Source organism: Oryzias latipes, chromosome 6 (genome assembly GCF_002234675.1).
Source record: "Oryzias latipes chromosome 6, ASM223467v1".
NCBI classification, from domain to species: Eukaryota; Metazoa; Chordata; class Actinopteri; order Beloniformes; family Adrianichthyidae; genus Oryzias; species Oryzias latipes.
The window spans coordinates 25,041,005-25,064,194 of record NC_019864.2 but is presented as its reverse complement, the minus strand read 5'-3'; the positions used below and the strand labels follow the sequence as shown (position 1 = coordinate 25,064,194).

The window sequence follows — 23,190 nt, the reverse complement described above, 5'->3', positions numbered from 1 at the left end:
TTCATATTAAATCAGAAAGGGTAGACGCCAGAGTCATGCCTAAATTGATTGTGTTCCCCAGCCTAAATGATAAACGGGATAAGTCAGGAGGTCAATGAACAATATCTGAAAACTGAATTGAAATGAAATCTTAAGCATGAGGGCGGAACTACTGACAGCGACGCATTATATTGGACTTTTTTCTGTAAAATAAGAATTCAGGCATCGAGACTGGATGTCCTTGTTCTTCAGCACTGATTAGCTGGGTCAAGGTTGGAGGCTTTGGATTAGTTGCTGGGCTGCCATGGCAATGCTTCTAATAGAGTAATAGAAAAGACTAACTACTGGGTAAATGTTGGCACTTTCATGGTGTGAAACAGAGATAGGCTGTCTTCTGTGTAATCGGTATTCATACTTTAACCCTCTGAGACCTAATGCGCCCACTAATGGAACCGTTGCATCACATCTAAAGCTTAAAGTTTTGCGTTCTTCTAAGCTGTGTGTCCTTTTATCTTTAAAAATATCTTAGACAGGGAATAAAGCATGAAGCACAAAACCAAGTGGAAACAGTGTTAGAAATTTTACTGAATAAAAGTCATGGGTCCTCCAATAGCATAATAATCCCAAACTCAAAGCTAATAGTTGGACTATTCTGAAGTGACCTGTGATGATCTATGATCTAAATCCAATTGAACATCTGTGGAGGAGGTTGAAATACGCCATTCGGAGAAGGCAGAAGCAACTTACACATAAGGAGTGGACCAAAATATCTGCTGAAGAAGTTAAGATGCCCACCAAAACTGGATAACCCATAGTTAAAGACCCGCTCTGAGGAAAATGACATGTTCTAGTGGCATTTAGTGGGATTTCTCTGATGATGGAGGACATTTATAAAAAAAAAATTGAACCTAAAATTTGATTTCTGAGTATCTTTATTTAAATTGTTGTGAATCAGGAGCAGATGATACAATTTCGTTGATAAAAGAGCTTATTTGTGACGTAGAAAATGCAATGGGTGACTCCCTCTTCCGCTCCATTCTGATTTTCATGGCAGCAGGTTCGAAAGTGTACGGCTGGATAGCTTCAATATTCTTCCCCATTTTTGTTGCACCGCTAATGTGAGATTAGGGGTGTGAGGGGCTGTAAGATAGCGGGAGAGTGTGTAAACAAAAGGATGATGGAAAACAAGCGCAGACTTATTCCCCGACAACAATCCCTCCCCAACTCAAATTTCGAATGAGCTACCTCCTGCCGCTCTCCAGAAACTATGTCCTAGAAAACGACACAGATTTTTAAAATTGTGGCTAAAAATTGCATAACCAAAATTAAAAGACCACTGGAAACACTGTGAAAATAGATCTAAAGATGATCAGAGTATAGGACTTAAAACTGACAATGGGAATATAATTATCAGGAAACTTACATGCTAGTCCATTATTGGATTCATTTCAGACAACGATGCGAACATTTGGAAACTTCTAGGGGTGTGTTTTTTGTAAACATGGCAGCACCAACAGTCATTAGCCTTGTTAATTTGGGGACTAATATGTCTGCAAGATCAGCTCCTCTAGCTTTTTTTTTTTTGCATTTGCGTCTCCTTTAGAGACACTTATATAATATTAATAAATAATCATAAAAATGTAATTGCTTGTGTTATTATAATTTAAAAACAACATAACCTTTGTATTGCCACAATGATTTATCTATTTATTTATTCATTCTTGTGTGCTCAAATGAAGCATCCGAGTCTCTTCTTTGTCTACATTTTACAGCCAGGCAATAAGACCAGCTTGTGTGTTTGTAACACGATGCAAAGAAGAAATAATATAATAAATATGTGTCTTATGAAAGCCAATTGCTCTAATTTATTTCACAGAATTCCAGAAATCATCTTAAGTTTCTGATCTATTTTAAAAACAAAGTTGTACAGGTTTTTGCTTCGTCTGTATGGGTTTGATGAAGTATTTGTGCCGCATTTTTTAGGTCGTTTCCTTTGTATCAACTAAGTTATAGATGTAATTAAAAACTGGTAAATTCACTATGACATAAAATTTTAGATTTTTTAAATGTTCAAAATAATTGAACCTTTTTGAAACTATGTATCTTTACTTCAGTAAACAATATCAGCTAATTCGGTTAACCTTTTTTTTTGCATTGGAATTACCTTTGTGTCCTTAATAATGCAGACAGATTCAATTCCTTTGAAGTTAACACAAAATAGTGATTTAATGACAGCATGCTGGAAGTGCACTGAATTCAAGACACAAACTGACTTTGTTGGTACATCTTGCAGGCAGCACCATCAGTCTATTCAATCATACATATTCGAGCTTGTAAAGCCATGTTATCTCTCTTTACTTATCAGTGCAGATTGGCGACCATCCCCTGATCCTTAAAGCTGCATTTTTTCCTGACATAAAAATTGGAAGCTTATGAGAATCTCCTTGTGACATAAAAGCTTCAGACAAAATCCTTCACTTTGATTTTTTTTTTTTTTGTTGATTTGTAATGTTTTCTGAAGCAGCCTTCGACATAAAGAGGAGTAAATTTAGCAGTTTTTAGGCAGATTGTATTATCATTTTCGGATCTGGGAAATAGGATTTTTGATTGAGAGCCTGGGATGAAATGTGGCATTAAATGTAATGATCTTCTGCTGTGAAGTTTTGCACCTGGACATCGTAACACTGTGGGTTGTGCGTTTGCTTTCCACAGATAAAACTCGCAGCAACAACCAACAGGAAAAACAACCACAGATTATAGGAGATTTGATGGAGTTCAGGTTTTTTTGCTTCGTCTTCCACCTGGACTCCTTCAGTCTGTTAAGCATTTTCTTATCATGATTGAGACATTTTTTTGAATGTATACAGTACAAATTAGTTTTGGAGATAAATGCAGGGAAGCAGACAGAGATTGGGCACGTTGAGAGGAGAGACAGTAATTATGTTGGTAAAAGAATGCTGAGGTTGAAGCTACCAGAAAAGATGAAGACCAATGGGGAGGTTTATGGATGTAGACAAGGAGGACATGAGGGTGGCGTGGGAGATGAGGATGCAGAGGAGCGGATTAAATGGAGGCAGATTGTGGCGCCCCCTAAGGGAAGCAGCAGAAAGACAAAAAAGATTCATTGGCAAACACTGAAGCAGAACAGGAGGAAGATTTTTCCCCCTAGTGTTTCTGCAAATGCAAAGGATGGGTGTTATTTTAAAAAAAAAATGTGAAAATTGTTCAGATATCAAAATGAAACTATGGCATGATGGCAAATGAAGAAAGGCTCACTCTGTGCCAACAGTTCCGCTGACAACTCGGAGGTGAATTTCTGATTACGGTAACTACTGCCGCTCTGCAGAAACTATGTCCTAGTAAACAACACCGTTTTTTGATTTGGGCTAAAAACGTCATAATCATAATTAAAAGACCACTGGGAACGCTTTGGAAGTAAAGCAAAAGATGATGGGAGTGGGACTTTAAGAAAACAGAGATGGAAAAGGACACAAGGAGTGATGGTGATGTTGTTGAAACTAACAGAATTTAACGTGTTTTACTCTTTCTTCTTTGCTTGTCTGCACAGGTTTTCAACAGACGGGAGGTCCTGACACAAAAGGTCATCAACTGGACTGTCCTGCACACACGTGGCATCAAACAAAAGCGGTAAAAATGAGTTGTTGGTGTGCGCAGGTGAATCACATGGACATGGGCCGTGTCGACAGCTGGTGTAAAGTGGGCTCTGCAGGCGTCCTTCCCTCGGATTACATTTTAATGGATTAGAACTAAACAGCAATCAATAAAGCGCCAACACGCCCATACATCTGCATGCCGACGCAGCTGGACAACACAATTAAATTAGTGCATCTGGCACACAGTGTCAAACCCTACAAGCACACACACTGTGGACTGAAGGACAGATGCTACTCCCTCACCCTTCTTTTCATCATCCTCTCAAAGCCAGCTGCAAAGAAGATTTGGGACTGACGAGTTCTGTCCCTTTTTCTCCCATCTTGAACCCCATGCTCCTAGCTCCTTCAACCTTGGTCTTCAATAAACTTTTGTCTTTCATGGAATGATTGCCGCTTCAGACAAAGGAAAAAGATGAAGGTCAATTAAAGTTTGGCTCCAGCTTTGGATGAATTTTTCCTCTGCAGGCATCTATCTGCATGTTTTAGAGTCTTTGTCAACATCAAGAAAGTTGCTTTTTTTTTTTAAATCTTCAGAAACTTTTTGTTTGAGGAAAGTTGGAGGAAAAACTGACAAAAGTTCTCCCAACTTAGCTTCACTACTTTTTATACAAACATCTCCCAGTGACGCAATGGACTGGAACAGGTGCAAAACTGTTTTTGTGGAGGAAGGCTGAAGCTGTGATGCACCACCCTTCAGGACAGACCTCCTCCCCCCTCCCGCTCCTCCTCCTGTCTTCCCTCCCTCTCTCTGCTGCCCTCCACTGATCTGCCAGCCTTCCTCAGCTCCGGCGCTTCAGTGCAGAGAGGAGCAGGCGAGCTCAGTGCTCGCACAGATGGCAGAGGAGACAGAGCATTCGTTGAATTCCACCAAAGCTTTCGGTCATTAGGAGCAGGTATAGATGGGCGTGAAAACAACAGCGGAAAATTTCTAGGCGGTGGGGGAAAAAAGCCCCTGGAAGGAAGGAGAAGACTTCAGAAGCAGGGAGAGATCACAGCTGTAAGAAAGTCTTTGTCCGGCTCCGTTTGTCTGCAGCTTTGAGGGTCAGCTGTCTTTGTGGAAGTCTCCCCATTTACGCCGACAAGGATCTGGTGGTTGCTGAGAATCATTCAAAAAAGGAGGAGGTGCTGGACTTGGGACAGTGGCAGGCCCAAGAGTGGGGACATGGCCGTGGGGGGGCCGTATTCCGACCTCCGCGCTCCAACGGGACAGAGGTTGGAGCTGGGGGTTCTGGAGCTTGGGTCAACCCAGGGGAGTTCTCCGACTGTCAGAGCTCAGACCCTGGATGAGCGGGGGTGTGGTCATGGGTGGAGGTAGCACGGAAAGAGGTGGAGGAGCAGAAAAGGGGGGCAAGACCAGATGTTCCCGTAGACTCTGGGTTCTCTTCGGGATGCTGGCTCTCGTCTTTCTCACCTCGCTGTTCTTCTCCGTCTCACTTCGTGGGGGCGTCAGCCTTAACTACCTGGAGCCGCCTGGGTGGGAGGAGGCAAGGCGGGTCAAGTTGGTCCCCAATTATGTGGGTGCACACCGGCTGTCTATGTCTGATGGACCGCTGCAGAAAACATGTGCATGTCCTCGATGTGTGGGAGACCCCGGGGTCTCCGACTGGTTCGACGAGAACTACGACCCAGATATCTCTCCTGTTTGGACCAAAGACAACATCCAGCTGCCCTCAGATGTCTACTACTGGTGGGTGGTAAGTAAAAGTATTCAGTGTTTCCCCTTCAATTATCAAGGTAGCTTCACACATATGTATGTGCTAATGGGTTCTAATAGTTTAGTCCACACTGGAATACTATGTCAGCCTCATGAGGCACTTGTGTGTAACAACACATCGGACATCAGCTTCTGAAATACACTCTGACAGAGAACTGCACAATGTTAGAACAAACTTCGGAGACTGGTAAATTGTTTAACACTGTTAATCTGAAGCAGTTATTTTGCAAAAGAGTTCCGTCACACAGAAATAAAACTAGATTCTGCACACGACTGTCAAAAACTAAACAAACAAAAGAGGATCCTAGCCTTTTTTAGAGGCAACACAGTGAATTTAAACAACTGCCCACAGGCACAAATCTTGGACTCGACTTAGTCTTGCTAAAATATTATGTGTGACCATCTGAGCCAAACTAAACTAATTTAGGGATCCATTTTCAACAACTATAATCTAATTAATTTTACCCGTATTAAGGAAATTCCTGCCTCGGTGAAGAGTAGAAATAAAGCTTGACATTTATTAATTGCAAGCCAGGAATAAGCTGAGAAAATAAAAGTGTGCTTTAGGGGTGTAACAATTCGTTTTGACAACGATTCAATTCACATCATAATTTGTGGTTGGCGATACGATTCATAGTCAACATTGGTTCTCTTTGAACAACCCGATTTGATCCAATCCACTGACCTAACTATCCACTGATCCACTGATCTAAGATCGATCCTTCATCCCAGTATATCCTTGTATTTCTTGCAAGATAATCAAGTATGAATTAAATATATGTACAAACAAATAAATAAACACAAATTAATGTCCAAATCTATTCCCATTTTAGTTTACTAAAGTTCAGCCCACTGATGTTTTTCCACATCCAAAGAATCCAAAGGGAACATTCTAGTACACAGTATATGATCACACGTCTTTGCTGAAATTCAAAGTGTTTCCTCACATTGGACTGGAATGATGGACTGATCAGTTTATGCATTTATGCTGCCATCACTTGTGTTGCTTGCTGTGATGAATTTCGTCCTTTTTAAGTTCTAGTAAAATAAACATACCATGTCTCAGTCCAAATGGTATTTTCCAATATTGATTATAATCATGTCAGGAACTGGTGGTGGAGGACCCAAAATGTAGGAGACCAGGATTGATGACAGGAAATAAAACATTTAATTAGCAAACTAAAACATGACAAAAATATGAGGAGAAACAAAACTGTGACACAACAGAGCAGATGACCTGACAAGGATGAACAGCAACCAAGACACTTAAATAGGCTGAGGGTCATTAACTGAACTGAAGACAGCTGTGGATCGTGAACCTGAAACTTGAGTGACTGACAAGAGGGAAACCAAAAACATGACAAAGAAAACCAAACCACTGAATCCTTACAAATCAATGTATTTCATTTTGAGATGATGATGTTTTATTGGTATGAGGTTGATTCAGTTATCAACTTGGCTTAGACAGATTGATCTGGTTGAATCACTGGAATGTAAATTGATTAATGAAAAATATGAATTAATGAAATGGTGAAACAGCTGTCCAGAAATAATTATAGAACATCAACAAATAAAAAATTCTAAAATAATTTAATGAATATTTTACCCTGTTGTTGCCATACCTACCTAGGTTGATAATTGAATGTTTTCAGAAACTATGTACTTAAACCCAGGCTAGGAGTTAAGTAGTTATCATTGATATCATTTTTCTGTGTGCAAACACCAACTGCACAAACGCTGGAAGCAGAGCAAACAGCGAGCAGCACTCCATCCAAAGATAAGAAAATCTTCTTACCGGCTTCTGCAAAGCTCACTGATTAACAGGTTTTATCATGTTTGCTACCAGCTGAGTAGTGCACATAATCCTACGTAAAACTATTACAGACCAAACATGCAACATAAAACGTGCAAACCTGTGAGCCATTCAAATGCCATTAGTGGTGCTTCCAAACTAGTGGTCATTAATTTGAGCTGAACCAATTAACTCTTAGTCTTAGTCACGCTTTACATGCAGACATCTGATGAGTTCTCTGCACGTTAGATTTACACCGTTTGTTAATCTAAAGCTCCTTTTCAGTCTCGTGACAAACGCCCTCAACTGCATTAAGCTGTAGTCTTGGTCCTCTTCTGTCTATAAAAAAAGTTTCAACGCACTTTTGTTCACATTTTATCTTGACATCAGTTTTTGTCTATACGCCTTGATAAAATGTTTTGTTATCTTTTGAAGACCTACTCCGATCATCTTTTGAGCTGTTTTCAAAATTATGCCCAGTGTTTTTTATTATTATTATTATTTTTAGCCAAAAAAACCCTGTGTCGTTTTCTGTGACATCCTCCTCTAACCTCCGAGTTGTTGGCAGGTATGTTGGTTAGGAGCAACCCCGCTCACCCCTCCCGACCCCATAACGGAAGTCTCTGTTCACACGTTTTCCTGCTAGCTTACAGCCCCTCACAACCCCGCCTAACATTAGCGGTGCAAATGAAAGGACAAGCAACATCCAGCCGTAGAGTTGAGAGCCAGATGCCACTTCAGACGAGGAAAACAAAGACGTGCAAGTGGATGCAGAGCAGTACGCTTGTGGCCTGCCAGGCATGTTTTCTACGTCACACATAAGCTCTTCTCAAACTGCATGTTTTTGTCTGCCCCTGATTCACAATAATTTAAATAAAGAGATATTCGGAAATGCAATTAAAAGCTTAATTTTCTCTCTATATGTCCTCCATCATCAGAAAAATGCAACAAGAACATGTAAAAAACACCCATATGACCATTTTCATCATACGAGGACTTTAAAGACTACAAGAAATTGCAAACCTACTTTTAAACACGCCACTATAATGAACAAGCCAAAGACAGAAGCGAACCAAAAGGCTTTTTATAATCTTATGGTTCCAAAAGCTTCTTATTAAAAGGTTGCATTAACACTACAGTCCCATAAAATCAGTTTGAATGGGCAGAAAATGTTTAAATTGCTCATACTAGTAATTTTTTGTCTTCTGCCATACGTGCCATTATCAGGATGCGGGGATGTGTATGAACAAAATGTGGGGTTCAGTACCCATCGGTGGGCAGAGCAGAAATCGAACCTGCAATACTATAATCAGACATTGCACTACCGCTACAGGGGGCTGCAAATAATTTCACACCTTTGTTTGTTTTTTTCAAACTGTCTGGGAAAAAAAATGTTTCCAACCTGCTCACTTGAGGGCAGTATTGCTTGACCAAGATGGATTAAAAAAAAAGCATGAAGAAGAAAACCAGCGAGTCTGTATCTTCCTATTACATCTAGTTTACACGGTTCGATACTTTCCTTTCTCCCGTTTTGTGCTTCGGGCTGTTTTTATTATCGCAACGCTTTACGCTTGTGTGAGTCACTCCCTTCCACACTTTGGTCCTGCCAGTTTAAAAAAGACCCTCAATGTGATGTTGAATCAGTTCAAACAGCACCGTTATAACATTTTTCCCAGTGAAATTAACATTACGTTAACGTTAAGGACACGATGGGATGAAATCTCTTTCTGCAAAAAACATCTGCAGTAATCTGGAGACAAAAATAGGTATATAAAAGTGATTTAAATGAAACGAAAAATACTTGATTCATTATGTAGATTTTTTTTAGAATCTCTTATTTTCAAAATATGTATTTTATTTTAAACCCTGGCAAATTAGCTTCAACAATGTTAATTAAGACAAAACATTTATAGCATTGTAGAATGGGCAGTCAGGCCAGCACTACAAATATTTTTTCCAGTTTCTGGAGCACCATCAGGCATCTATTTATAATCATGACATATAGGGGGCAGCTTGATACATGAAAGGAGTAACCTAATTAGGCTACTAACTTAGCACGGGTGACCTAAACACCAATTCCTTTTTTTCTACATGACTCTTGATAGCTAAAGAGAAGCAGTCATGAACTGGGTTTAGATGGATGAACTTGAAATTCAGTGATAAATCAACAACCTGCATCACACCAGGAGAAACTACTAGAACCTTGGTTTGGTGCAATACAAATAAAATGGCAATAGAAGCAACAAATATCCAGGAGCATTGAAGATATGAACTTCATGTCAGATAAAGCAGCAGGAAAATCATAAATTATTATAACAGCGTAAGATGTGCATTTCATTTAGAACGATGGCCTGTTCAGGATAGACAGATCAATAAAGGAGACAGTCTGGATCTCAGTCTCAGTCTGGCAGACAGATGAGCTGCAGGATCCAAGTTACAGGGGGTATTGATGCTGAGAAGAACACAAAGACGGAACATTGTGCTTTCTTGGGAGGCATGTTGTCTAAAGATTTGTACATTTGTAAATTGACAAGATTATAATGTGTGCTCAATGTCTTAGTTGCTAATGACCAGTGGTGCAGAATTCTTCTTACAAACCCCCTGGCTTCCGGGCAGCTGGCGGTCGGTGGCACTTGATATGGATGGCCGCCGTCCAAAGACAAATCGTCCAATCAGAGCCCTGCCGGCCGGCTATCCGGCAGCCGCCGCCCAGCTGGTTCCCATTTTCGTCATGACACCATCTCTGCCTGAAAATAAAACTTTCACTATTGTAAGAAATTATTAAACAGAAAATTGTTAAAAATAGCAGTAATAATAATTGTGGTGCTGATGGGGATTAAGAAAAAGCTGCTTCAGTCATGGGCAAAGCTGCTTGATTGCATTTACAGAGTTAACTCGTGAACATGTTTACAAAACATTCTTTTTTAAACATCTTTAATTTGAACAATCACTAAATGAATTTATAGTATTTTTTATGTCTGATCAAAGGTACTGTGAGGAGTTAATGAGAGTTATTTGACAAATACGGGTGTCTATGTGGACACACCCTTGCAGCTTTTTGCTCCCCTACATGTATCTTCGTATATCTCTACAGATCTTACACAGGTATCTTGCATATTGCTGAATTAAATTTTCGGTGTCCTTAAGTGGCTTCTTCAGACTCAAGCTTTTGCCCCAAGTTTATCTCTGAAAAGGCAAAAAAGAGAAAACTGCAGACACAAGCTGACAGCTGCCAAGTGATTCTGTCACACTGCAACAGGGAGGTGATGAACCAAAAGAGAGGAGGAGGAACGCGTGAGAGGAACCGTAGATGCATGGAGAATAGGCTGTCTAGGAGATAAAGTAGAAAAAGAGAGTAAAAGGGGAAAAAAGGACAATTTTTGTGGCTTTTCTAAAAAAAAATGTCATGGTTTTTGTGGGTTTTAGTCATTTATTCTCACTCTGACACACCAAGAATAAAAACTCTCAGCTTCTAGAAGACGTATTAAACCAAGATCCCTGTGTGAGATGGATGTTAGTTCAGTAATTATTCATAATCCTCAATGACATCAACGTTTTGATCAGGTTCGCCTTCACATATAGATCCTGTAGAACAACAGGCTGATCAATCGTCTGCGGCGAAAGCAACAAAACTCAGTTCCTCATTTAGAAACAAAACAGCATTTAGAGTTTTAAAAGACCATTTGTATTCAGGGACCGTTCCGTGTGTGAGCGACTGCTTTCATTTCCTGTCAGGGCTGTACATAATTAAGATTAAATCAGTTAAATGATAACCCCAAGGAGCTACAAAACCGTGTTCTTCATTTTAGAGTTTGTGACTTTTTGGCAGAAGGTGATTGGCTGCACAGTCATGTCCTGTTTTAGGGTTTTCTGGCTTGTTCTTTCAGCTTCTTCCACTTAATGTTTTTAATTAACAGCTGACCATTCAAAAATAGATCTGGTTAACCCTGCAGCAGCTGTAGTTTGGTCATGAAAGGCTCCATCTGACTGCTTGCAGCAGGTTGGGACCAGCATTTGCAAAGGTCTCAAAACATTTGCAGATGTTCAAACTATTGTGACAGATTTCAAAGTAGTCACAAAGTTGTTGCAAGTGTCTTAATGCCATCTTAAACCACTCTAGCCAAGTTTTTGTGGGTCAGAAAATGTGCAAAACTATCGACAAGATCATTGAAATGTAGAATTTGACATTCTGAACATTTAAAAAGGCATAAACGGCTCTATGGGATCCTAAACATGAAATTGCAGCAAACCATTTAGATAAGTAAACCCAGTCTGATGAAAATTGCGTTTTTTTGTGTATTTAGCATGCTCTTATGTCATTTTTTTCATGATCGGTGACATATAAAAAAAAACAAAGCTCAAAATTGCATTTCTAAGTATTTTTTTATCCAAATCGCAAATCAGAAAAAGACAAAAAAATGCAGTTGGAAAAAGAGCTCATTTATGACCTTGAAAATTCACTGGGTGGGCTGCAAGTTCCCTGCTCCGCTCCATTCTAATGCATCTACGTTGCAGACAAATATATCCGTAGATGTCTTCATTTTCCTCGTCTGAACTGGCATCTGACTCAAAGCTGTACGGATGGACAGCTCCAATATTGCTCGTAATTTTTGTTGCACCGCTAATATTCTGTTGGAATTCTGAGGGGCTGTAAGCTAACAGGAGACTATGTAAACTTAGATCTCTCAGCAATGGGGAGGGGGATGGGGTTGCTCCGCACCAACTGTCTCGCCCACAACTCAGAGGTGTATTTCTGAAGAGCAACTGCAGAAACTACAGTACAGAATGAGAAGGTGTGTCCAAACTTTTGGTCTGTACTGTCTGTGCTAGAAAACTACAGGTTTTCTTTTATTTTGGTCAAAAACGTCATAATCACAATTAAGATATTTATTGGGAACGCTTTAAATGTAATCATGAAGTGGAGATGATTGAAATGGGTCTTTAATAAATAAAAAATACTAACAAATAAAATAGTTGAACATGATTTTAGGCAAAAATGAATCTAAATTTGCATCTTTGTGGTAGTTTTGTCTATTTGTAAGTTTTTGTAGCTCAGCAAAAGTCTTTTTCCAGTGAAGAGGGGTTGGACAATTGAAGCCTTTAAAGGTTAAAAATATAGAAATCACTTTTGCAGGCAGACCATTACATACACTTTAAAACCACTATTCAATAGAGTAAAGAGCCAAATAGCTGCTTCCTTTAAATGGTTATGAAATTATCTCATAATCACCACATTATCAGCACTTTGGCGGAAAATTAGATGCATGAAAAACATTAAGTACAGAGCTTAAATAACTAACAGTCCGGCCTAAGAAAGAGGAATTAACTAGTTACTTTTAAGTGGCTGTACTGTATTTATAGTGAAAACTCCACTGAAACAGTAACTTTAGATGTTCAGACAGCAGATTGCCACCATCCAAACACATATTCTTGTTTTAAATGAATTGGAATCACTGGACGGTTGGGTGGAAATGAAAAAGAATAAAGAAAAAAAGTCAACGTCTCTTTTCTTTTTCCAGCTATTATTGGCCTTTCCGAGCTTTTGAGATTTTCTTTTGAGGATTAAAGTGTGTAAAAACCGATTAAGAAGATACTTAAAAGTCTGCGTGTTTTTCCTTTTACAAAAACTGAAGTGAATAATGCAGTGAACAGGTTTGAAGAGCTTAGATCTTTGGCTTTGTCTGAACAGTTAAGCAGTACAACTTTGTTTAAAGGAAAATTAATTTTATATCTTCATTGGTTCCAACTGAATTCGGCCAGGACTGTAAGTGTGGATGACGCATCAATGACTGCTAATAGTGAGTAGCACCTAAAAGAGGAGCTGCACATGCATCCAAATGAAGAAAGACAAGAGGAGGAGGAACAAAAGAGGGAAACTGGAAATTAAAGGGAAGAAATTAGATGCCAGAGCTTGGAGGCTATTGGAGAGGATTCAAATCTGAGGGAATGAGATCTGCATTGGGAGAATTAGGGGCAGTGGTGGGTGCAGAGGAAGCATGGGACAAAAGGCTTCAAATAAAAGAAAGACTGAAGTGTGGGAGGAAGGAAGGGACGGTTATTAAAGGTTTGCATACATAAACACTCGAATCTTAATGGGAGCAGTTCTGAGTTTTACTTTTTAGATTTTTCATGTGCTTTATCTTTGCTTTAAACTACTTAAAGTCCCACACCAATCATATTTGGATCTGCTGAAAAAGCGTTCTGAGTGGTCTTAATTATGATTATGCCATTTTTAGGCTAAACCAAAAACCTGTGCTGTTTTCCAGGGTATAGATTTTCAGAGCGGGAGGAGTTCATCAGAAATTTGCCTCTGAGTTGTGGGCGAGACTTTTAGCATGGAAAAAAGTTTGCGCAGATTTCCCATCTTCCCCTTGTTTACACTCTCTCCTGCTAGCTTACAGCCCCTCACAATCCCAACCTGACATTAGCGGTGAAACAAAAGTGGCCAGCAATATCAGAGCTATCTAGCCGTACAGTTCTTAACCAGACGCTAGCTTGGATGTCTAAAGCAAAAACAAACATGGATCTGATTGTCTGCAATAGATGCATCTAAATGTAGCGGATTCACCACAATTTGAATATAAAAATACTCAGAAATGCCCTTTTAAGCTTTAATAATTTTTTTAATCTTTTTTTTTTTATCTCCTCCATAATGAGAAAATGCTACAAGAACATGTTAAAAACGCCAAAACATAATCTTCATTGGAATCGGTCTTTAACCACACTGGTTTTAACAAAAACCTGTCTGCTAAAGTGGCAAACAAGTTTATAGGAAACCAACTTTTGCTCATATATCCAAAAATATCTCTATAAACCAGAAGAGACTAAAGTACAAAGACCCAGGACTAAATTTTGTGAAATGATGGTGTCCATCAGAGGTGCAAAGTTGTTTAAACTTACTGCCAGATCACATCAGAAACTGTGAAATGTTTACAGGATTTGAAACAGTTATAAATATTAGTTAGAAACAAACCAGACATGTTCCCATATTTAAAATGATCAATCAATTATCATCAATTCTAGATAGATCTTTATTTGTCATTGTCACAGGCACAATTAAATTAAAAATGCTTCCTGGTCTGCAATACTTATACCTTAAAACAACCCATGGTAAAAACCTACTACAAAAAATAATACAAAAAAATACATAAAAAGCTGTTAAGTGCAAAATGTATTTGTCATTTAAAAAAAACCATGATACTCAATATGTGTTAAAATGGTTAAAACCAGAGAAAATAATGTTATGATAAATAAATATGAACACAACATCCACCATACCACAATTTAATTTTTAAATTTTAATAGTTTTGTTTTAGAGGGTCTGTCTTTTACTGTAGACGTTCAAATGTTGTGGCTATGTCTACTCTGTGCTGTTGTATGCTGTAGCTTTTACAGCATGCACACACGCCTTAAGATTTGTTTGTCATTGTTTGCATATTGCTCAATGTGCCCAACATCAGTTTCTTTTTTTACCTGCCTGAAGACAACAGATGTAGATTTTGTGCTAATTCTAGCATATTTGTGTTCTAGCTATGCTAAGACATTGATTAATATGCATTGTCCTAATTTAAATAAATATATCTATTTAAATGTGTCTACAAGGAGCACAATTTGAACCTTTTGATCAAATAAAGGAGGTTTCAGATCGTAAGCGAACAGAACAAGGAAGATAAACAAGTTGGTTTCCAAAACAAGACAAATGTTCACTGAACAATAAAGACAGTAAACAGATATTGTGGTTGTGTGAATGCTTAGTATAACGCTAATTATCTCTGTGCTTCAGAATATAGACATGGAAAGACGCTGAAAAGAAGTTTAAAATGAAAAGGCACAACAACTTAAGCAGCTTTTAAAGCTGTAATTGTTTGTTTTTTTTAAATCACATTGTCTAAGAAAATCTGTTTCAAATTCAGGTAGTTTATGGGATTTTTAATCTTTTTTATAGCATGTTATCATCCAGCCATCTGCCTTAATTTTTCCTCCTGTGTTTTTTTATGTGGTGCACAGACTGCTGCTTATTTGCAGATGTAAGCAGATGAATGCATGTATATACATCAGCAGACGCAGAGTAGTTTTATTTGAGGTCTGTTGTCAGATCTCATTTGTCAACAGACGGGAAGGAACTAACAGTACTTTTTTTTTTTCCTGTCTGCAGATGTTGCAGCCCCAGTTTAAACCCCACAGCATCCAGCAGGTGTTGCTCAGGCTGTTTAAGGTACATCCATATTACTAATTCATCTTTCCACTGCCATGGAACTTGTACATTCACCCACTCCTTATTTCACATGGCTGAGAAAAAGGCAGGAGGTTCTGCAGACAAGCTCAAACCAGGAGCTTTTTATGCATTTTTTCCTGTCAGCACAACAATTTGCTTTTAGATATATTGAGATCTTAATGTTGATCCCTGAAGGCGAACCATCTATTTTTCATGTCGGCTCCCGTATTGCCTTCGGCTCTGGGAACAGAATATGCATTTTCACATTAAGGTTCGGGTTGTGTGTGCCCGTCTGTTGGCTCTCATCATGACCCGTCATTGCAGGTGATTCCCGGGAGGTCCCCGTATGGCTCATGGGATCAGGGGCGCTGCCTGCGCTGTGCCGTAGTGGGGAACTCTGGAAATCTCCGTGGATCGGGATACGGAAAAATCATTGATGAACACAACTTCATCATGAGGTGAAGCTGATGGATGGAAGTTTTACTGACAAGAATTTTACCAAGGATGGGCAACTCCAGGCCTCGAGGGCCGCATTCCTGCATGTTTTCCATCATACCCTGCTATGGCATGTTCTAAGAAAGCACCCCATACACAATCACACAATATGCATTCAATACGTCTTTCAAAGTTACAAAAATTCCAAAACTAACCAAAATGCATCTAACATAAACCGAAAAAAAAACATTTGAGCATCAAAGCACCTTTTAATATTCTGTTTTGCTGTGAAGCACTTTGTGATTTTTATCTTGAAAGGTGCCATACAAATAAAGTTTATGATATTTATTGTTATTATTATTATCATTATACAGTAAATGTAAAAATGGTTTCCTGTGATGTTTCTTTGTCTGGAGCGTACACATAAAAGATGGACAAACCCTGTTGTGACATCACAATGGGGTCAAATTAGGATCAGCTTGAAATAAATTAAAAGCCAGATTGTAAATGTAAAAAAACATTTACAGATAATTTGAATAAATTAAAAAAAATTGAAAAAAAAAGTAAACATTTGAAAGCAGTTTTAAACTCAGAAGTACACATTGTTAACTTGGAGAAATGATTGAAAATATGAAAACAAAATTGTAAATTAGAAAAAATTATATTGTAAACGTAAAAGAAATATTGAAAATTTGAAAAAAAAAATTAAAACTTAAATAAAAAGAACATTTAAAACCTAAACATGATACCAAAAAAAAGTTTTATATGTATTTTTAACTTTTTTTCCTGTTTCTCCCTTTTTGCTTTCAGTTCTCAGTTTTCACTGTTGAAATTATCCTATTTTTACGTGGGGGCGGGGCTTTAAGCTCATTGGCTACTGGGACATGATTTCCTATGATTCCCTAAGAGCTTACGGTGATCTGATGTCTTTTCTGCTACAGAACAGTTTCTGGCCTGTGCCACCCCACACTGATGAAGACTACTAAACTTTGGGAGAGCATTATTACTTCTGTGTTTTCCCTCGCTATATCGCTGTTGATTGGTTGATTATTTTCAGCGCGACTTTGCTGTTGACCTTGTGCAGTGTTTTACAGAGACGTGGCACGTGCAGCTAACCAATGTTACAGAAATCTTCATCGCGGTTAGATCTGTGTTTTTATTCTAATACTGGACTTATTTTCTATGAAGGTTGGAACTATGACAATTTAAGCAAGAAAGAAAAGTGTGAAAATGTTAATGCCTGTCTGAGAAAAGTGTAGAAAATGTGTAGTGAGGAGTCTCCTCTTTCACCGGGTGGGAAATCATGTCCCGGTAGCCAATGAGCTCAAAGCCCCCCCCCCCTTGTAAAAATAGGATCAGTTTAGCAGTAAAAATTGAAAACTGAGAACTTAAAGCAAAGACGGAGAAACGGAAAAAAAGTTAAAAATACAAATAAACATTTTTTAAATTGGGGGACAGTTTTAGGTTTCAAATTTTCTATTTATTCAACTTTTTAAAATTCCATGTTGTATTATTTTCAATATTTATTTCAAATTTACAATTTTATTTTAAATTTTTTAATAATTCGTCCAAGATAATGTGTTTTTTCGAGTTTAAAACTGTTTTCAGATTTTCACTTTTTTGTTTTCACATTTACCTTGTCTGGTTTCAAATTTTCTGTGTTTTTTTCCCATTTTACAAACAGTTTTGTCATTTATTTTAAGCTGGTCCTAATTTGACCTCATCACCCATTGGTTTGTTTCACTGGAGGCCAGATTTGAAACTTTTCTGGAAATGGAGGTTTGGCTGGCTTTGATGTAATCAAACATTTATAAAAATGAGTGTTTGTGCAGAACCAAGACAGTTGTTGGAATACAGTATACCCAAAATGTTTTTTCTAAAGCTGAAGATTCCATCATTCAGTCACATTCAGGGGTAATCTTGGTCTCAGATATAAAATAAAACAGTTGAAGTTCATAAAATGTACAAACTTAGAAATTCAATTCTCACAGGTGAAACACTAGTGTTAGTTAGTCTCTTTTTATGTGAAGTTGATGATTTTTCAGTTGGAGTGAACATACTAATTTGGCTCCACTTACTTGAATATTCAAGGAAGATGTGACCGACTCATTTCTTTTTTTAGCAAACTCTGGCCATTCAAAACATTCTCTGATTTAAAACAGATCTGTGCAGCTGTCCTCCATGATGTAGTGTAAAAGCAATCAAATCAACACAGCAACATATCGTTTTTCACAAAAAAATCAGCATCTCCTACTTTTCCATATAACCCCCACCCACACCCACCGATAGATAGACTGTTTGGCTTTTTTAGGTCAAAGCTTTAACAACATCAGGGATTTGGGTGTCTTGAATAAAACATTCAAAATCAATGAGGTGTTTTTGTAAAGAGTGGGGAGGACTTATGCAGAAACACGCTTAGATCAGGTTGGCTGTTAATATGTAACAAAACAGCAAAAATTTTCTTTTCCATGAAGCACAGAACTCATGATTGATCTTGTCTTGTATAAAGTTTTATTTAGTAGCCATCTAGTCTTTATCAGGGGTATAACACTGAGCGTACACAGCAGTGTTTTTTTCAACTCATTTCAGCTGTTTTCCCCCTTTATGACAATGTTTATTTCTCAATTTTCTCTAACTTGCCACTCCCAAAACGAATAAAAATCAACCTGAGGTCTGCCTGTTACGACTGCCATCTTTTCATGGTCACCACAGCAAAAAATATTAGAGGAATACGAACGTTTTGCTAACTCTGGTGGGGCATGCCTCAACATCAAGCTCATGGGAGGAAAAAAACAACATGTTGGGGAATCCTATTTCATTGTTGTGTATTCTTTATTGCATGTAGGTGTGTGTTTGAGTGTAGAGAGGCAGATGACAGATGCAGTTAAAATGAATCTCTGTTTAATGCTACCCTCTGTTATGCTTTCCTATTGGTTAATGGAGGTCACCTGATCTGCAGGGTCCCCAAAAGACAAGCTAAAACGTCCAGGATTTGCTGTGTGTGTGTGTGTGTCCCATTTTCGGTGATATACCCAAACACAGCTACATGTTGTCTGCAGAGTTTGTGTGCATTTGCATCTGCAGCTGTCTGGTATTGTGTGTTTGTGGGACCTCCAGGCCACAGAATCCATTACAGCTGCATTCTCAGCGGACCTGTGTGGGCAGCCTCCGTCTCTGATTTTGATTCTCCGGTTTGATGTTCATTTGTTCTCTTTGTCCCACGCTCCATCAGCTACATTCCTGCATGCAAACGAGTTAAATGAGGGACCTCAGTTCAACCACTTCATGTCTGTCAATGTGTACTGTTGCATACTTTTATGGTTATATTTTATCCTCCTAATACTCTGATTTGTTTTTATACTTTTACAAATGCAACAAGACTGTTTCCCCAATGCAGTGAATGAGCAGCTACAAATTGTCAACCTTTAAATGGGTTTGCTGCTGAAAAGGCCTGAGAACCGCCAACAGTGGCTCTGGAATTAGGGCTTTTCTGAGCTTCAATCAGCACCAGACGACAGACACTAAATTTGATGTTTAAGCTATGAACTACAACCAAAATGCAAAGATTTTTCAACCACAAAAGCCAACATGTTTATGACAAAACCTAAATGTACATAATGTTTATGTACAAAATACTCTTAACCTAAATGTGATTCCTCACATTAATTCACAAAAAGTTGAGAGAGCAGATATTTTGAAGATGAAAGAATCGTAGCAATAAAGACCTTCTACACATTCTCTTTACATTATTGCCTAAATAGGATGTCTGAGCGTTAACACCACCCTGAGCAATAGGCGTTGAAGTGGCCACTTCCAAAATTAAATCTATGTAAAAGCACGTAAATGCGCGTCACAGGGTTTCACGTTGAAAACTCTCACATTCATGCGTAGCTACACAAGTTTTTACGACCATTTTCTGGCTCTGCGTGGCCATTGAATGCACATTGCCAGCTGAGCCAGGTCAAACTTTGACAAACCAGGGACTCAGAAGTTCACCGAACTCAGAGTGTAGCTGGTTTATCTGGTGAACCCAGACGCGGAGATGAGCCTAACGACATCTGCTCTTGTTGTTCAAAGAAAGATCAACCAAGCACACTCTCCTGACGTGATGACAATCCATATCCTCCATTGCAAGGCAGCCACCAGCTGAACCGTTTTTGTTTCTTGGCCAATTTGTGAGATTGCATTACTTCGACATTTTGCACCAGGTCTCTTTCAACTGTAGGTGGCGGATAAGTGCTAATAAACAGTAGAAAAAGAAGAAGAAGCCCCTCCCTGCTTGTCCAGTGTGAACTTCCCAGACTAAACGCGCATAAAATGCCCACTGTGTAGAAGTATTAAAGAGGCAGTGTCCTCCAGTAGTAAAGATGGGAGGAGAGTCAAGCAGCATAAAAGATGTAGAGAAACTGAAGAAATCTCTGTGCACAGGGGAGTCCAAATACCTTTACTGAATGCTTTTTTCTACAAAGCCAAATTTTGATAAGAATGTTCTGCCATCTTCAAATCCTAACCTAAGTTTGATTGTGCAGACAGGAAACCATGTTTTAACGTGGCAGTGGCGCGTGCTGCGGACAAAGACTCTTTAAAGTTGATTGTTACATAGTGGGACAGTGTTTGTGACCAGTCCAAATATGACGTTCGACTCTGTAATCACAGACACAAGTTCCTCTGTGCTAAAGAAAGGGAGCTCCTCCCAGCTTCTATTTCAGGAAGGTTTCAGCAGTACAAAGCATAGACTGCAGTTTTAAAGGAGTACGGCTTCAGCCTTGATGAATTCAGGCGACCCAACTGCAGTGAAGAGCTTTTGTCTAAAATAACTATCTACGATATCTTTTAATAATAAAAGTGTGCATTAAACATAATTGCAAAACGTTTAGCAGCTTGAAGTCTACATTAGTCAAACGTGAGACAAAACTTCAATAGCAAAAATCAGCATCAATACCTAGATGTCTTCAAAGCCTTTAAAAATCAGTAGATGCTACACCACAGTACACTGTGCCATTGTTTCAACTATTTTGAGATCTGCATCAGGCATCACATTTGGAGTAAGCTCCCTCTGAGCACAAAAGGGTAACATTTGTCAGTTTGCACAAACGAGACTCCTTTCTTTGACTCCAACTTTGGTTGTTCACTGAGGTTTGTTCTTGTTTCATCTTCAGTTGCCTCTGAGCTGCTCTCTGGGTGCCATGCAGGGCCTGAGATCTTCCACCCTGCCTGGTCTCCAGCTCTTTCTGCACTTGTTGTTGCTGGTTACCTGGATCAGGTGTGATAGAGTCATCTGAGTCAGCTAATCAGCAGCAAGAGAGCTGTGCTTTGTTTTTGCCAAAATCAAATAATCTCACAGTTGCTGAGAGCTCTCTGTTGAAGCAGAGCAGGGAGCTTGGGGGGTATTTTCTACATCACAAAGAAGATCTTTTTCAAACTGCATTTTTTTTCCATCTGCTCCTGATTCACAAGAATTTGAATAAAGAAATACTCAGAAATGTATACTTAAGCTGCATTTTCTTTATAAATGTCCTCCATCATTAGAAAAATGCCACCAGAACATGTTAAAATCACATTTTCTGTCCAACTGGGTCTTTAAAGTGCTGGTGTGAACATGAGAACAAACTAGAGGTTTTGTTTTTTTCATGTAAACATAAAACTTGACATAGTGCCGTTGTCTCTGAAGTTGCATCTGGTTGAACTTAAGAAAAACTGGGTGAAACCAGGTCAGTGTGAAATGTTTCTGCTGGCACGTCTGGAAGCAGAGATCAAATTGTCACCTGCTGATCTCACGTTTTGCTACCCCAGGATAAACCTGGCCCCCACGGTGGGCTATGAAGAAGACGTAGGCAGCCGCACCACCCACCAATTCATGTACCCGGAAAGCGCCAAAAACCTGGCACCAAACATCAGCTTTGTCCTGGTTCCCTTCAAAACCCTGGATCTGGTTTGGATCACCAGCGCTCTCTCCACCGGACAGATTCGATTGTAAGAGGCGCACACAGCTGTGATGTCACGAATATAAGAGCGCACAAAGGCAGCTCAAGTTTAAGTGTTTGATCCGTCTGTCTGCTCTGTGTGCAGCACCTACGCTCCAGTGAAGCAGTTCCTGCGTGTGGACAAAGACAAGGTGCGTCCTCTCAGGGAAATTAATTTTGGTGATTTTGACGCACTCACGGGGAAAACACACACAGAGTGACCCTGCGGCGACAGCACCACTCTATTGTTGATGGCGGATTACAAAGCCTCGCTTTGTTCCAGTAATCTCCCACTCACTCTTTAATCCGTGAAAATAAATAAAGTAATCCTTGTCACGTGAAGACTGAGAATACCTCAGAACCAGTCTGTTTTTGGGTTTGACCCAAAAATCTAGATTTGTGAGATTTGCTGCTCTGAGCTGCCTGTAGGCCCCTTTGTTGGGAGCGATTATCGCCACAAGGCAGAAGAGGTTTTGTGTTTTTGTAATGATCAACACTCTGGGGGCTGTCAGAATTCATCTTCTGTTGTTCTGGATCATTAATGTTCAGCTGCTTGAATTAGATTGATTCCCAGTTCTTCTTTCAGGCTCTAACTGAAGCACAAAGGTGTTTAAGGCTGTAGAAAGGTCTGCATCTTCTTGTTTATTCCCCCTCTAGGTTCAGATCTTCAACCCAGCATTCTTTATGTACATCCATGACCACTGGACCAAACATCACGGACGCTACCCGTCCACCGGCATGCTGGTGCTGTTCTTTGCTCTGCACGTCTGCGATGAGGTCAGTAGCTGAAATTCACAGCCAAACCCTCAGCAAAAAGTAGTCATTAAATATACTTGAGTATACGGATAGAAATTCTATAGACCATGTGTAGGGAGTAGACTAACTGAAGACTTCTTTAGACTAAACTGGAACATTTTAATTTTCCAATGTATAGATCGTGTATTAACTTCTAGTATACTGCCTCACTTTTAGTATAGACCAGGGATCTGCAGCCTTTATTGCTTTAAGAGTCATTTGGGTCACTTTCTTACCGACCAAAACCGAGTGAGAGCCGCAAAGTCCCACTTTACTCTTTATAAAAATACACTTAATGTTTTTGCAACCATTAAGTAATTTATTAATATAATTTAGCTTTTAAATATTTATAATAATCAAATTATAAAAGTGACATATTTTTCAAAATATAACAATTTGGATTTCCTTCATTGTGACAGCAGCACAAACAAGTTCCTTTTCAAAATAAAATACCCTGACAAGAATCCCCCAGATGCAGCAAATTTACTTGCAGTTATCATTATGATGCAAAATTCTGCTTCTGAACAGAAACTAGACACTTGTGCAGTAGAAGAAAATGAGCTTATTCTAATAATAAACAGCTCTGACAATAGATGTAACCATCATTTTGCTTGGTCATTTGG

General features: G+C 39.0%; 1 protein-coding gene across 2 annotated transcripts in view; it reads left to right on the top strand.

Annotated features, from left to right (window-relative positions):
* Positions 1 to 23,190, top strand: part of st3gal2 (ST3 beta-galactoside alpha-2,3-sialyltransferase 2) — a 60,611-nt gene that overhangs the window by 32,310 nt on the left and 5,111 nt on the right. The window contains exons 2-7 of one of the 2 annotated variants that reach the window (XM_023955375.1): positions 3,548 to 5,347; positions 15,315 to 15,374; positions 15,699 to 15,832; positions 21,603 to 21,782; positions 21,879 to 21,924; positions 22,430 to 22,549. In XM_023955375.1, coding sequence (XP_023811143.1) covers positions 4,937 to 5,347; positions 15,315 to 15,374; positions 15,699 to 15,832; positions 21,603 to 21,782; positions 21,879 to 21,924; positions 22,430 to 22,549 — 951 coding nt within the window. In that variant the 5' untranslated portion in view covers positions 3,548 to 4,936. Of the gene's footprint in view, positions 1 to 3,547; positions 5,348 to 15,314; positions 15,375 to 15,698; positions 15,833 to 21,602; positions 21,783 to 21,878; positions 21,925 to 22,429; positions 22,550 to 23,190 lie in introns of those variants that run through there. The other variant, NM_001122904.1, reaches the window with a different exon arrangement.